This window comes from Sinocyclocheilus anshuiensis, unplaced genomic scaffold (assembly GCF_001515605.1).
Source record: "Sinocyclocheilus anshuiensis isolate Anshui unplaced genomic scaffold, SAMN03320099.WGS_v1.1 scaffold51, whole genome shotgun sequence".
In the NCBI taxonomy this organism is placed as follows: Eukaryota; Metazoa; Chordata; class Actinopteri; order Cypriniformes; family Cyprinidae; genus Sinocyclocheilus; species Sinocyclocheilus anshuiensis.
In genome coordinates this window covers 3,423,624-3,440,257 of record NW_015548296.1, presented here as the reverse complement: position 1 = coordinate 3,440,257, position 16,634 = coordinate 3,423,624, and the positions used below count along the sequence as shown (strand labels likewise).

The 16,634-nt window shown below is 35.2% G+C and overlaps 1 protein-coding gene across 1 annotated transcript in view; it reads right to left on the bottom strand.

The window, feature by feature from the left end:
- Positions 1–3,138: 3,138 nt before the first annotated feature.
- Positions 3,139–16,634, bottom strand: part of LOC107656059 (succinyl-CoA ligase [GDP-forming] subunit beta, mitochondrial-like) — a 124,305-nt gene continuing 110,809 nt past the window's right edge. The window contains exons 10-11 of the mRNA XM_016443729.1: positions 10,722–10,842; positions 3,139–3,327 (exon numbers count right to left, since the gene is read on the bottom strand). Coding sequence (XP_016299215.1) covers positions 3,212–3,327; positions 10,722–10,842 — 237 coding nt within the window. The 3' untranslated portion in view covers positions 3,139–3,211. The remainder of the gene's footprint in view (positions 3,328–10,721; positions 10,843–16,634) is intronic.

Here is a 16,634-nt window from a genome sequence, read left to right as displayed (position 1 = left end):
AGTGCGACTGACCAAATCGTCCGGCTCGGTTTGCCCCCCCTCGAACTCGAAGACATCTCAAATTTGACAGTTTACCATCTGATCTCACTCGTGACTCGAGGCTACGTAGGACAGGACGAAACCATGCAGTGAATGAGGGGAGATAATTTTGCAGGAAATGCAGAAATAAGCCGTAATTTTGTTTTATTTGTAACTCTTTGGTAGATACATTTATAATTTCTATTACATTACTACTACTACTGTTACAACTAATAAAACAGATCTCTGGGGGCCCCAAAAGTGCGTGGGCCCTTAGAATCATCCTAACTTTACCCCCCTTAGCGGCGCCCCTGTGTGTGTGTGTGTGTGTGTGTGTGTGTGTATATATAGGAGATGGAAAGCTATTTACTCACTGAGCATGAACTATACATAAAGACAATATGGGTGTTTTCTTTTATCCAAGTTCTCTCCACTTAATATTCTACATAAAATAATTTACATATTGTAAAAGTTTTGACAGGAGGACAGCATGATTAAGTCACACAGATGATGAGCAAATAAATTAAATAATTGCAGTAACAGCAGAAAAACTTTATAAAACTACAACAACTTAAAACGAAAACAAAATTTTAGAACAAGGAATCAAGCATCTAGGTTTTGTAACTTTATCCTTCTTTTTCATCCTCCACCTTAAAACTCAACTCCTTGTTAAGGAGACAAAGAGAGTAATTTAAATAGATCTTAAAGTGCTGCAATTACAGAACTCCAGGCTGCAATTCTATAAGAGGGAAATGGATTTCTCTGCCCATCTGTGCTATATGGCCAAACCATGAGACCTGAATATAAAGCACTGACTAGATAACAAAATCAACCACCTGAGAGCACTTTCGGCCAACATTTTCCCTTCAGCTTTGTTGTAAAACATATCCATCGTTGTCTTTTATGGCTCGCCGCAATAATGCCACGCAGACTCCACGAAACGAGCCTCTGTGTATTTTTACAGTGACAGAAGGCAATCCTTTAGACGACAGTACCTCCTAAAGCTCAAGGACAGTGAGAGGTCAGGAAACTAGCAGACTTAGGCTATTTCTCAGGCAAGTTTTCAGGAAACTTCCACCTGACCTTGAGAAGTACTGAACGGTATTAAACTCACACAGAAGAGCTCTAGATGTCCATTTTAGACTCTACTGAACTGGCAGCACATAATGAGTGAATCGCCCAAGCGTCTGACAACCCAAATACAAGCGGCACGCCATCTACAAGCACATTGCTGGTTTATGAACTAATACATTTGTGGCTGTTACCACTAAACGACACAATAAATAACCAATATTCCTGAACGGATGACTTGACCTTACTGTCCAGGGAGAAAATTGCGCTTTTCACGAAGAGGCTGGCGATCAGTTTCACGCTAAACTCAAAAGACAGATTCCCAAAGTGGCAATTACCGTCTTGACATCCGTTCTGAGGGAAAAAAGTGACTGTAATTCTTTCAAAAGTCCAAGTGAACAATTACAAGGGTGTATAAAAGAAGATAGCTTTTTAAAATGCAGTTTACATAATGAGACCAGGATACAGACTAGCTTTCGAACCACTATGACAGCTAGCTGACTCAGTCAGCATCATCTTAAGGGTTTCCAGCTCATCTATATTTATACAAGAAAGCGGCACTAATTTCGGTCATTACATTTACTCTCTCAGACACACGCATTCGGTGACCTCTGAATTAAGAGCATATTCTAAAAAGACTCCAACTCCACAGTCTAATCCATCAACACACTTGTATTTGACACGGTGAAGGAAGAGCTTGAAATAAGCAATTATTGAACCATCTCCTCGATTTACACCCATCCGCATTTCACCTTCACTTATACTTGGTAGATACGTGCAGCACGCCATGGCATCGCTTGGTCAAAAATCAGCACTTTGCAGGCTGCGCAGGATGAATTTGGGATTCTCGTTGCAGATTCATTTGACTGCGAGGCTGAAGAGTGAGAAGTGAGGTACGTAAGGCAGAATGAAAAAGTGCAAGAAGACAAGGAGAAAGTGAGACAGAGGTCTGTTGCTCGAGGCATTTGATCCGGTCCGGGTGTCCTCTCGGATCGCCTGACAGATAATCCATTAAATGTTCCATCCCGCTGACAGGGATGGATTTCAGAAAACACCTGTGAACACACACTCACGCACAGTCTAATGCTGTAATTATTACTAGTCGTTTAAAAACACATTTTTCTTATGGTACTGGAATAATTGTGATGTTCAATCAAAAAATAAAAACAAATAAAGCAAAAGACCGAAGTGATTTTTTTTTTTTTTTTAGTTTTATTTTCAACATTCTTGACTCATTTTTAAATATACATTAACTTTGAAAATACATTCAAGATTACAAAAAGCTAATTACATTTATTGTGGACTTTTAAAACATCTTCATGACAGGCACAGTATAAAAACCATACCACTTTATGACTATTTAAAATGAATAAACTAAATGCAAGTGAATATACATTATGAAGATGTAATAGGGAAACTTTTTCAATATTGAATTGACTGGTCAACAACACACATTCATTAAGGCAGAAATATTGAAGACAAACAATACTTAATCTCTAGTTTTAAATTTTATACCCATAAAAAAGTCTCATCTCACTCTTCTAAACAAAACAAACCTTAATTCGGACTGGGACAGTGATATCATATGGAGATTAAGAAATCAATATCAGATTTGGGATGCATTTCACAGTTCAATCATATAAAAACGAGGCTATTCCACCATATGACACTTTCACCATATGTCATGGTTTCTATTGGGATTAATATGAAAATATAAATTCATACTTATGATCAATAAAGGAAACTTTCCATAAAAAGGCTTAGAGTAAGGCAATGAATATAACAGTTATTGATTGAGCTATAGAAGAGTTATTGATTGAGCTGCTTCCAGACAACAAAAAGGTTAACACGTTTCCCAAGACTGCCTCGCATTTAAGACCCTTTGAGAAGTTGGGGCTTGTGAAGAGGCTCTCAAATACAGCGTTGTCTCTGGAAAAACTGGACAAGATGCCCAGTGACTCTAGCAGGCTGGTACTGTGTGTAGCTGTGGTTCAGCAGGCAGATGAGAAAGGCATGTGTGTGTGAATGAAGTGTGTAAGGCTGTTTGTTTGTCACTGTGATTCTGGCCACAGCCCTAATGGTTTGTGTATACTGTAATAATGGTGTGTATGCATATATGCATTTATTTCTTGGGAATGGCGGCAACAGCTTTCTTGGCGGCATCATCGAGGTCGGTGGCAGAGGTGATGGGCAGCCCGCTCTCAGACAGGATACGCTTTGCCTCCTGAACATTAGTTCCTGAACATCAACACATAAAACAACAGCAAACACACTTTGGTTAATGGGAGTTTTTAAGCCTTCACTTTTATTCTGACACACATACCAGAGATGCATGATATACTCTAATGGCTATTTTCTTTTATTTATTGGCATGTGTTAATATTATAATGTCCACTGTTGGATATTTAACTGTGGACTCTCACTTCCCATAATAGTTAAAGCTTGAGTTTCACCATTGTGTCCACAATCATGTTTATTTTAGCTTAGACATCTGAAGTGTATTTTACTGTATGTTCATCGCAGGTTCACAAATAATAGTTGTAGTAAACTAAAACATTATTTATGCCTAATAATTTTTATCCGATCCAAAGACAAACTTAAATAATTTTTATAATACCAAACTTAAAATCAGCTGCTTATATCTAGGCACACACTATATGAAATAATATTAACAAATAAAAACTTTGTGTGTGTGTGAGATATTGTTTTAAGAAAAATGAAGTTTAGCTCTAAAATATCACCTACAACAAATTCAAAATATAAATATTATGATATAAATAAAAACAGAAATAAATAAAAATGAATATAATATAAATACTATAACAGAATAGAATACCAAAATATAATACCAAACCAATCATTAAAATAATTTGTTTTTTTAGACCCGCAGATTATAAAATAATACTACCGAATAAAAAACAGAGATTTTTTTCTTTTCAGAGTATTTTTTGTTTAGGTCCATAATATCATCCGTAACATTAAAAAAATCAAATAAAATGTTTGATATAATGCATTAATAATGCAGAATATGATGCAGAAATAATGCCGTTTGATTGAGATTAACTGGAATGCACAATGAAAAAACGTGATTTTTGAAAATCGTTAACATCGGAGTTATCTGTTTTTGCAAATGAACTCTTCAAATAATATTTACAGATAAAAATAGGTCTGTTTGGGTCTTCTATATATAAAATACAAAGAAATAATAAAACAAGTTAAATCTACAATAAAAAACAAGTTTAGATCTATATCATCACACAAAAGAATAACTAATATTATATAAAACAAAATAAAATATTGTATTATATAAAAATTAAAGGGTTCCGTATTCAACGTAATGATTATGTTCTGGGGTACTCTCCAAAATGGTGGAAGATGGTAACTCGGGGAGAAGAACTGCTGAATAAATTATGTTATTATTGTTTTCTTTGCGCACAAAAAGTATTCTCGTAGCTTTGTAAAATTAAGGTGAACCCCTGATGTCACACGGACTATTTTACCGATGTCCTTGCTACGTTTCTTGCTGTCTATGGAGGGTCAAAGAGCTCTCAGATTCCATCAAAAATATCTTAATTTGTGTTCCTAAGATGAACAAAGGTCTTACGGGTTTGGAATGACATGAGGGTGAGTAATTAATGACAGAATTTTCATTTTTGGGTGAACTATCCTTTTAAGCATAATTTAATAATGCTTATCATTATCCATCCTTACGACAAGGCCTAGGAAAGAATTCTGGCTAGAGTAAAAAATCAGAAAAAGTCATTGCTTTCTCAAAATGCTGTGAGTGGCAGGGCAGAGTTTGGGGAGTGTGTCTCTGCTGGTTTGAAGGAGCAGTAGTGTTGAAAATACTTTGGGATCGCTCCATTGGCTGAAAAGGACAGGAAATGTTCCATTGGCTGAATGGCAATGGGGTTGTTCGTTCCATTGGCTGGAAACGAGAGTGCTGCGTTCACAGGCCAGGGGGGACATGTTGGTGCCAGCTGCAGGCGTCCCGACTGAGCACGCACTGTATTATTTTGCTTGGGCCACCCTTGCGGTAACACAGTGACTCTGAATGTCACTGAATTCTGGCCCCCTGACACAGGGCTAGGGCCCGGGGCCAACACAATAAAACAAATCAGAAAACTACTCCACAGGGGTCAAAAGGACGAAGACAGATTGAGAAGAAAAGGCAGAAGGGCAAGAAGTACAGGGAATGGAAGTTGTGAGATGTAAGTGAAGGAATAACAGACACGTGAGATGTGTGTGACTGTTGAGTAGAGGTGAGCTGGTTTCACAGGTGAATGTGGATCTCTCACTCACAGAAAATGTGTCAAAAACAAGCCTATTAAAAAGATGGATTTCTGTTTTTTTTTTACTTTAATTTTTTTAATGTTATTTTTAAACTACTGAAGAAGGAATAGGAGCAAAATGTTTAATAATGATGTGCAAACTATAACAGTGCGCAGGACGTTTTCATTTGTTTTTACATTTTTTACATTTACTTTTAAAATAAAAGAAAAATAAAAACATTTTCCATTACATTTTCCCCCATTATATTCTATTACATGTTGCATTTATACTTAGTTTATTATATATTTAAATTATTTTATTACGTCAGCATCTTGAACTTAATTGCACTCTATTTTATATTTTAATCATTCATATATATTTTTTTCTAAACATATTTTTTGTTTTATTTAATAATCTATAACTATTTTTAATTTAATTTAATTTTTTTATCTAAAAACTTATTTAAATATACATGTTTATTTAACAATTATGTTTTATCTAATAATGTATTATTTTATTTTCATAAGCTTATATGATAATATTTTTTTACTCTTATATTATTATTATCAAACTTATTTTATTTTGCTTTATTAAGTTATTCAGACTAATTTAAACATTAACTATCATACATTTACAAAAATATATTTTTAATTTTATACATTATTTATACATTTAAATTTACATTATACAGTCTAAATTTTAGAGTGTCTAGGAAATAAAAGAAAAGGGGAATGAGATCAGAACATGATGCGAGTCAGGCTTGAACTTGCATCGCCCACATGAGCACCTCAGCACCATGGATCTACATGCAAGCTGCTAAGCCACGACTCCAAAGTGTTTACCTAAATGCATTATCCTGCATACTGGCCTGCATATAAATTTGAACATTATCAGATTGGATCTGCAATTCTACAAGTGCGAAAATATGTCTTTTAATGTGTCTGCACGGTATATCTGACTTATAGTAAATACATTTAGGCAACATACTTACATATAACTCAAAAATATCTCTATGCCAACGTACAAGTATCTGTATACACATGTTGTATACACAACGTGTTGTTGTTGTCCAGCAGTGTAATTATGATAATACTCGCTCTCTCAGGGGAGAGGATGTTCTAATCAATAGCAGTTTCATGAGGAATTCAATTACCAGCACCACTTAACTACTGATATTTCAGCGCTTTTGTCCACTCGCACAATAACTCATTTCTAACACGTCTCCCACATTTGGCAGCACAAAACAATCAATTGTATAATTTCATTAGCAGAGGATGAGGGCGAGCAGGGCTGTGTGCTGGGAGTATAGAATATCCGCCGTCCGCCGCTGCTTGACAATGCCGAGTCGTCTGAGGGCAACGAGAGCAAACTTCAACAAAAGCCATGAAAAATACTCATATATATACACACACACTTACAGGGTTTTTGGACTGCTCTGATAGGAGGCTCTTAGATGGCCCTGTGTGAGTCAAATCTCTTCATTTGTTATGTATGTGGTAATATCTCACACATATATTGATCTCAGCATCTAAGAGCTGACAGGCACGCAGATCTGTACTCACTCACTGCCACTAGGTGCTGCTAGAGACCAACTTAACACCAAAACCAAGCAGAATGATTCAGTATGAATTGGCCTATGTCTCTGAATAAAGCTTACTTTAGAGTATCTAATGTTTAAACATGCATACTCATTATGGAACTGACAGAATATGATTATGAATAAGTATGCACAGATAATAATAATTCGATGTTTCGAAAAGGAGTTCTATCAGAAAACTACTGACACGCGAGTTATTCTGCAGCATTATCTTGGCACAACCATTCAAAAGTATGTGGTCAGGCAGTTCAAGCAGTGCAAATGTTTTCAACACTGATAATAAGAAGAAATGTTTCTTGAGCATCAAATTTCTGAAGGATCACATGACACTCTGATAATAAGAAGAAATGTTTCTTGAGCAACAAAATTCCGAAGGATCACATGACACTGAAGACTGGAGTAATGATGCTGAAAATTCAGCGTTGATATCACAGGAATAAATTACGTTTTAAAATATATTCAAATAACAGTTAAATTGTAATAATATTTTACAATGTTACTGTTTTACTGTGTTTTAATCAAATAAATGCAGCTTTCAAAATAAATAAAAAATAAAAACAATAAATACATAAATATATAAACAAATAAAAATGTAATAATAAAAAAATCTTACCAAAAATGTTTGAACAGCAATCTACATAATTATCCACTAAAATACACAATATTGTGAAGACTAAATGCATCCAAACTCCTTTATATCTGCTCTGGCATGATTGGTATGAGGCCCTCTAAATATTTTTTTTGTCCTCTTTCTAGTCATATACACTTCACAAATCAGTGTACAAAATACTATTGCTGGTAACCAAAAAGGTGTTTTGGAACATCTAGTACCCAAGTGATCTAGTACTCGCAGCTCCATTTAACACATTTGACCATATTTAAATTCTTACTGAAGTATTTCACAGGCTCCGCCACTAAATTTGCACAGAAATGTAGCAGATTCAGATAACAGGATGCTAAAATAGAGAATAAAACCTTTTTTAATACCATTATTCCAAAGATATGATTTATCTTTGATTATTTTATAACTTTTAAATGAATATGACACTATTTTAGGATAGTGTCATACAGAAATCATAATTTTACATACTTTTCCCTTGCAACAGTAATTTTATGATATTTTTGGTACAATCAAGCAAATTTACACAATTTAAATTTATATCATATCATGTCTGATTACAATTTCAATACATCTTTATGCAGCTATGACATGTATATTTAAAAAAAGACGACAAAAAGAATTCCAATATTAATTAAAATACCTGCATTTTTAAGATTTAAATTTACCCAGTGTTTTTGAGTGAACAACTTTGTTGTACTTTTGGTCTGAACTGAGTCCAGCAGGTAGAAGAACAAAATCTTACAATAAACCCAAACAGGATCTTCTTTATGTGTTTTTGACAGTCTTAGGTATCTATATGAAGATGCTGATTGTGAAAAAGCTGGAAGAAGAGAGTATAGGTCCATACACACGCACACACTCATATGCATCTGAAGTCTTTCTTGGAAAGGAGAGACTTACGGAGAGGCTGGGTATTGAGAAATGGGTCTGAATCAATAGGCAGCTAATACACCTAAACTCTAAGCTGGGAAGCATCTTATAGCGATCTGTCAGACATGATCAGCCACAGACAGAGAGACAGAATAGACGATCGATCTGTAAGCAGCATGCTGCCTCTTACACCCATTACTGAGGGCTTTCAGGCCACTGTGTCTAATTCACTTTTCCAGAGAGGGCAGGCGAATCTGAGCCACTATTGCTTAAAGGCATTTTCATTTGGATGGAAAATGCTTTGTGAAAATGGTGTGTCAGTAATTACTTTTGCACTATGTATGATATAAAGGCTTTTAGCCATTTAATTTACAGGGCTAGTTCAAAATAAAAATTACTGAATAACTTTTAATATGTAAATTTAAATGCATTACAATTTTTTAATTGAATGAACATTATTAAAGGGATAGTTTACCCAAAAATGAAAATTCTGTTGTTAATTACTCACCCTCATGCCGTTCCGATCCAGTAAGACATTCATCATTCATCGTCATTTTCTGACCCTGCATAGACAGCAAGGGAACTACCACGTTCAAGACCCAGAAAGGTAGTAAGGACATTGTTAAAATAGTCCATGTGACATCAGTGGTTCAACCTCAATTTTATGACGCTACGAGAATACTTTTTGTGTGAAAAGAAAACGAAAATAACGAATTTATTCAGCAATTCTTCTTTTCCGTGACAGACTTCGACACACATTCACGAGAGTACATGACGCATGTGTGTGGTGCTGCTGACGCAGGAGCCGGCGTACTGATGTAGTAGAACCCGGATGCTCTGTGGCTTGTTTGCAAGCTTTGTAGCTTCATAAAACTGAGGTTGAACCACGGATGTCACAATGACTAACGATGTCCTTACTACCTTTTTGGGCCTTGAATGTGGTAGTTGCGTTGCTGTCTATGCAGGGTCAGAAAGCTCTTGGATTTCATCAAAAATATCTTAATTTGTGTTCTGAAGATGAACAAAGGTCTTAAAGGTTTGGAACGACATGAGGATGAGGGTACATTTTGACAGAAATATCATTTTTGGGTGAACTATCCCTTAACCCAGGGGTTCCCAAACTTTTCAGCCCACGACCCCCAAAATAACAGTGCCAGTACCTCGGCACCCCTACTTTCCTCTGAGGGTTTTAAAGTATACAAACGTTTTGCACTACGGCACACATGCACTTATAGCATAATGACAACACAAAGGAACACAACAGTCTAACAACAATAATATTATTTTATAGTAATTTACTCATTACTTACATTTCAACATTAATCTTACCTAATTAGTTGGGTGGGCAACATGCTGAAGTACAAAACTCCATGCTGGACTTATAATTTTTTATTTATGGGTAAAATATGCTATTTCTAATCCTTTAAAAATTATTTGATTTCTGGAAATCATCTTGCGACCCCCTGGGGGGGTCCCGACCCCTACTTTGGGAACCCCTGCCTTAACCATTTAAACTGTATTCAATGACGTACAGCAGTATTTGGCTCATTGCCAACATATTGGCCCACATGTGCATTTCCCCCTAAGGTGCAAATATTATCAGAAAATTAAATATGATGCGCATTTAATTGTGCAAAATATCTTCATGCTGCTCTTGTCCTATATTAAGGCTGTCCTCAGAAGGACAGGGTACAGCATGGACAAACGAGGGGCAGAAAACTAATGGAGTGGAGTATATGTCTCTCTCCGGGCAAAACGACTCAGCTGTTTTCTGACAATTATCCTAATGGCCAGATGGGAGCAGGCTGAGGCCCAGTGTCACACGAGCACGTAGCGTTAGCATACACAGGTGAGAGGTCCCGCAATCAACGCCTGGCCCCTCTGCTCCTCTCACTGCCACCAAACAAATGCTGCGCCGTGACACACTTGCTAACCAACACCAACAATCTCTACACTTGACAGGCACAGGGTTGCTTACAGGTAAAGGTTTTACAGAACACATTTTAAAAATAAGAAGTTAAACTGGAACCTTTTTTTTTTAAATTTTATTTTGCCATTTTCGCCTTTATTATGATTGGACAGATCAGCAAAGTGGGGGAGAGAGAGAGGGAAAGGTCCTGAAGTCGGGACTCGAACTCGGGACGCCCATAGCGTAACAGCACTGTATGTCGGCACTCTGCCCACAAGGCTATCGGTGCCAACATTAAACTGGAACCTTTGATTCAGAAATTGCATATTTTGATTTAATTGACATTATTTGGCCACACCTACCCTCGAGCCTAACCACCAGGGGAACCTTGAGCTCCAGTTCTCTGCAGGCCTTGGTGATGCCGTTAGCAATGATGGCACAGTTAACAATCCCCCCAAAGATGTTTACCAAGATGGCCTCAACCTGAATGCAGAAAAAGAAGAAAAACTGGGTGAAAAAAGCTTTATTTAGATAAAAACATGACACTGCATTAGCAAATGCAATCTTTAAGAAGATAAAAAGGCAAGAAAGCAAAGCCTTCAGGGTTCTCACAAAATAATTGTTTTTGAATTATTAAGATGGTAACACTTTAGTATAGGGAACAATTCTCACTATTAACTAGTTGTTTATTAGCATGCCTATCATTAAACATATTGGCTGTTAATTAGTACTTATAAAGCATATATTCTGCATGAACATATTCTACATCCCTAATCCTTAACAGTTTAACAACTACCTTACTACTATTATTAGTTTATTGAGGCAAAAGTCGTAATTAATGGTTTATTAATAGTGACTGGACATTGAAATAAAGTGTGACCATTAAAATCAATCAATTTCAAAGCAATTAAACATTTTAGAGTTGAGGATAACTGGAAAAGTTCATATTCATGATGGACGATCATGAAAATGTCTATTATTTGTAACATTGTATAACAGTTCTAATATTTGCAGGCTTTCCATGACTGGAGAAAACCCTGAACCTCACATGAAAAAAGACCAGCTGCCAAATAGGCTATTAGCATTAGCATGCTAAAAACCTTCATGGGGCTGGAAAAGAGATTTGAGGTGCTTAAGTCCTGAAATGAGCAGCCCACCTGAGGAGAAGCTAGATATTTGAGCCTAGCGCGGTACAATGCTATATATTGACCATAATTCCTCAAAAGGGGAAAAAAAAGAAGCAGATTATACTTCACACAATCCAACGGTCATTTACATAAATGTATAGCAGCAATCAAAGGGACATTAATGTGTGCAAACACGCACACACACACAGAATTGTTAACAGCTCATGAATGTGTTACTCTTACAAGGTAAGAATTTAAATTACTCAATGTCAATTTATTTCTGTCAAATTAGCAAATCAACAGATCAGATTAATTTGGCATGTTTACTCATAATCTATATTAATCTGTGGCAGTGACTGCTGGCTGCATTCGGTGGTAATGATGTTTACATGGTTAGAGAGGAAATCAGAGGATCAGAGATATTGGCAGTTTCACCCACAAATGCTGTTACTCGCCTTACCGGCTACACTGTAAAAAATGTTCACCCCTTTCAACTTAAAAACGTAAGTTTTGTGGCTGCCTTAAAATGTGAAGTTAAATCAACTTAAAAGTACAAGTCATTTCAACTCACTAATTAAAATCTTGCCTAGTGCTAAAAAATATACTACAACATTTGTTTGAAACATTTAAAATTTATTTTTTTCTTGCAGTGCTTATAAACAGGGTTTTACTATTGAGAACAGTACACAACCTGCCTGTGCATGCTAACGTGTGAATGCCAGTATATGTATACAACAAGGGCACAAAAGTAGCAAAAAACTGCCAAGAAACTGTCATACAAAGCTGAAAATAAACTCACACCTCATGGGAAACAACCACTGAGAAAAGCATGAAAAAAACACACATACATGTCCATTACAGTCCTTTTTTTTCTTGCATCTTAACGATGTTTAACAGGTGGAGAAACAAATATGTGTCAAATCTCAAACGTTACATTACAATCTGCAGTGCTAATGCAGCACAGCACAGCGGCCACCGTATCAGAAATACAAAACTTGAAAGGTAAACACAGTTCGGAAAACAATGACAGAACATAACTAATTCTGCTCTATTCTGCTAAAATGAACAATAATCTCCCAAAAATGATGTTACACAAGCATTCACTCACCTCATCCACGTTGAATATGCTTCTTCGCGCAGCCCAACGGACAGCTTCCTCAAGTTCATGAGTTGTTTGTCTGAAATTCCTGCGCGGTTTAGTTAGTTCGCTGTATAGTCTGCCCGTGTCTCCTTGTTTGATGTTGCACTGCGATGTCTCGTGTTTCAAACATGAGTCTAATGTCTAGATTTGCAGAATTTTTTTTTTCTTGGAAAGGACTCTGATATTAAATTAATGTACAAATTTGACTCCTGCGCATGAATCCATGTTCAGAGGTTTGGCCGGTTAGTGCCAATTAGCTACAACTTAAAATGTTAAGTTCACTGAACTAAATTGGGCTCTTTGAATTTCAGTAACATTAAACTGACTTAAAAAATTAAGTTGAATCTAGTATAACTTATAAAAAAAAGTTGAAATTGCTTAAATTACTTTTATGAGTTAAAGTAACTTAAAATCATAAGCTGTCATGGCTTTTTCATCATATCATTTTTTACAGTGTAGAAACTAGAGCTCCCTATTTTGTGGATATGTGTAGTGTGAACATGAGTTCAGACACTAGCAAGGTTTTCTAAACACTGGGATTTTGAGAACTCAATTATCTGTTACATGATTAAGAGGTCACACATTACGTGTAGCTTGTTCTTTGTAATTGCATTTTCGTTGTAGCCATTTAAAAAGCACGGTGACATTACCAAGTTTGTTTATAACAACAACAACAACAATAATAATATTTTACTGACTTTTTTTGTTTAATGCAGAATAGACCGTTTAAAATGGCATAATTGCTTTCTATTTATCTATTTTATATATTATTATTATTAATTATTATTAATTATTTAATATTGATTCTACACATTTAAATACTCAGTTAATAATCATGATTTGTTTTGTCTAAAAAATGGAATAAGTGTTTTTTTCATAATTTACATTTCTGTTTATTATTATTATTAATTTTCGAAGTAACAACAACAACAACAATAATACATTTACAAACAAGTTTTGTTTAATGCAGGATAAACACCTAGGTTCATAATGAAATAATTGCTTTTTTTCACTATTTATTTGATAAATTATAGATAATAATAATAATATGTATTATTAAATATTAATCATTATTAAATCCATTATTAATTATTATTAATGATTATTATTATTTACAAGCTTCAACAGCAACCAATAATATCCAATAATAATAATAATAATAATAATACTTATTATTATTATTATTATGGCTATTATTGGTGATGATAATATTATAAATATACATACACATACAAAAAAACAAAAACGAAAAACACTAATTTGACAATGATACATAAATACAAAAAAATTGGTTTTGATGCCTTCGTAAACAACATTTTCAATAAATAAATATAGCGAGTAGCTGATGCTCACTAGTTTTTATAGAGTATTCTGGAAATTTGTAGGCAGTTTCAGTGCAATGCAACCATCTTGACAGCCCTCACAATGGCTGACTCCCTAGACAGTGCACTTACTACTGACTAAGACACACCCAGACACACATAGAGAGAAAAAGAAAATCCATATACGATTTTTACATAAAAAGGGGAAAAGAATCAAAGATAAATCCACAGGCTGCCACACAATAGAGGTGAAAAGACTGAGACAGAAATAGATACAGGCCGAGACCCATGCACAGAGAGGCAAGACAATGCCTCCACCAACAGGTACATCCCCACCTGGCTGAGCTGCCAGATGGCAAATCCACATCTTTACATCCCGAGATATCGCGGACAGCTAGTGTTTCATTGTCAACTTGTGATATAAATAAATCCACACCAAAACAAATGAAGCAAAACACGTCTAGCTGTGGTGTTGCTGATAGACTATAGGGTGCCCAATGCCAGAGTTTCCAGCATGTGACCCTGAAACAGCACACGGCAGATGAGTGTGGGTTAGTGTTTCTGTTAGTGGATCTGACAGACTGGATGGAGACAGAAAAGGGAAACTGTCTGTAATGTCCAGCTGCTGATGCTGGAACTGGCAGGCATTTGCCATGACTGCAGAATGTCTACATCTGCTGCGTCTTCCCCATCAATGGTAACGTCTGAGCTACTGCAGTTTACACATTAATGCACAACTCCAGCAAGATACAGACAGGAAAAAGCATGATAAGTAGAGACACAGTCACAGCTCAGCCAAAAGGGAGTAAAACTTGACCCAGACCTTTCAATTCAGAGCTCTGCTCAAACTGAGAAGCCTATCGTCACAAACACAACCACACCGAAGCATGTCACACAGACTAAAACTAGCTCAGAATTAAAATCAACAGGTTTAAAATGTCTGAGACCAAATATGTATTCAATATATTTTTTTCTCCATTATAAATTATATTATCAGCACATCAAATTAGTGAAAAGTTGATAATAAAATGAAATAATTCAAATGAACTATTTATTATATTCGATTTTCAATCCCAGAATTTCAAGGTGGCCTTAGACTTTTGGGTCCCAATACACCTAAAATAGCTGACTGAAATACAGGTGAATAATTAATAATAATTAATTAAAGATCAAGGTAACAATAACATTTTAAAATATAAAATAAAAATGTGAAAAAAAGTGATGCAATTTGTAATTGACATTATTAAAATGAATGTGAATAAAAACACATTTTATGCATGATTAAAATGTAAATAATTAGGATATATATGATTTTTCCTACGGTTTTAATTCTGGTATGAAAAAAAAAAAAGATTTGTGATGTAATTTCCTGTCACATTTAAGACTCACAAAAAATGGAATATATTTTATTGAAATACAGGAAATTAAAGTAAGATCTAAGGTGAACAATGTTATTAACACACACACACACACACACACACACACACACACACACACACTGTGTATATATACAGTATATATAAAGATAAAATAATATGGAAAAAAAAAATGTTGATGTCATTTTCTATCACATTCGGGTCTTATAATTGGGGTATATTTTATTGAAATACAAGAAATTAAAGAAAAATGTCAGGTGATTATAATGTTATAGTATAAATAAAAAAATGATAAAATATTTGATTGAAATACAAGCATATACAATTAAACCTGATTTGTGATGTCATTTCCTGCCACATTTGAGTCACATAAGCTCTTTGCTGTTCCCAGCGGCTTTAGGTTTGCTCTGCTCCTCAGGTTTCCCCATACACTCCTTCCACTGACACTAGAGGGCAACACAGATCCAGGAGCAACAGCACAAAGCCTCATTCTCCACACAATAGTGTCTTCAGCAGCAGCACATTTTTCAAACCGGCCTTTTTTGTGCACGGTCATATTTCTTCCAGTCATGCGTTTCCTATGGACATCTATGTATATTAATGATACAGTAGGCATGATTTATGCTTTCTCGTACATGAGTAAATGCTGCTTCGCAAAAATATAGTGCACTTCGCTCAAACTGCCAGTGGGATTTAGAATGAAAAAGAACAAATGCGATAGAAACTGTCAGAGGTGCAGGATCTTGTTTTTCGTATTTTTCACAAAACAAACTCGTTTTGCTGTTGGAATGTCGGACTGCACCTCTAGGCTTGAACATTCTGAAGCAAATTTCTAGCATATTGCATTAATGGTGAAGTAGAGCATATGCAACGCAGAGCAGGCTTTGCTTATGACGGTGACATGAAAAAGAGGGCTGAATGCACTACAGGTATTGACACAAAGTAGCAAACCACAGATTGATCTAGAAAATAACTTTTTGTGTATATGCTAAACATGAAGCTGTCTTACATTTTATTTTGCTAATTTCAGCTGTCCACTTGTCAACAAGTCAACAAATCAGCTCTTGCTTTTCATAGCTGCAGTAATCCAATTCGTCTACTCTTTGTTGAGTGCAAGCTCAATTTAGATCAATTTATAACTGATTAAGATAGTTAGTCATCTGTACTCCTAAAAGATGTCAAAATAAATGAATGAATGATTTTATTTTTATTTATTTATTTTATTTTATTAAATTTTTTTGATTTGATTTTTGATTTTATTTTATTTTATTTTATTTTATTTTATTTTATTTTATTTTATTTTATTTTA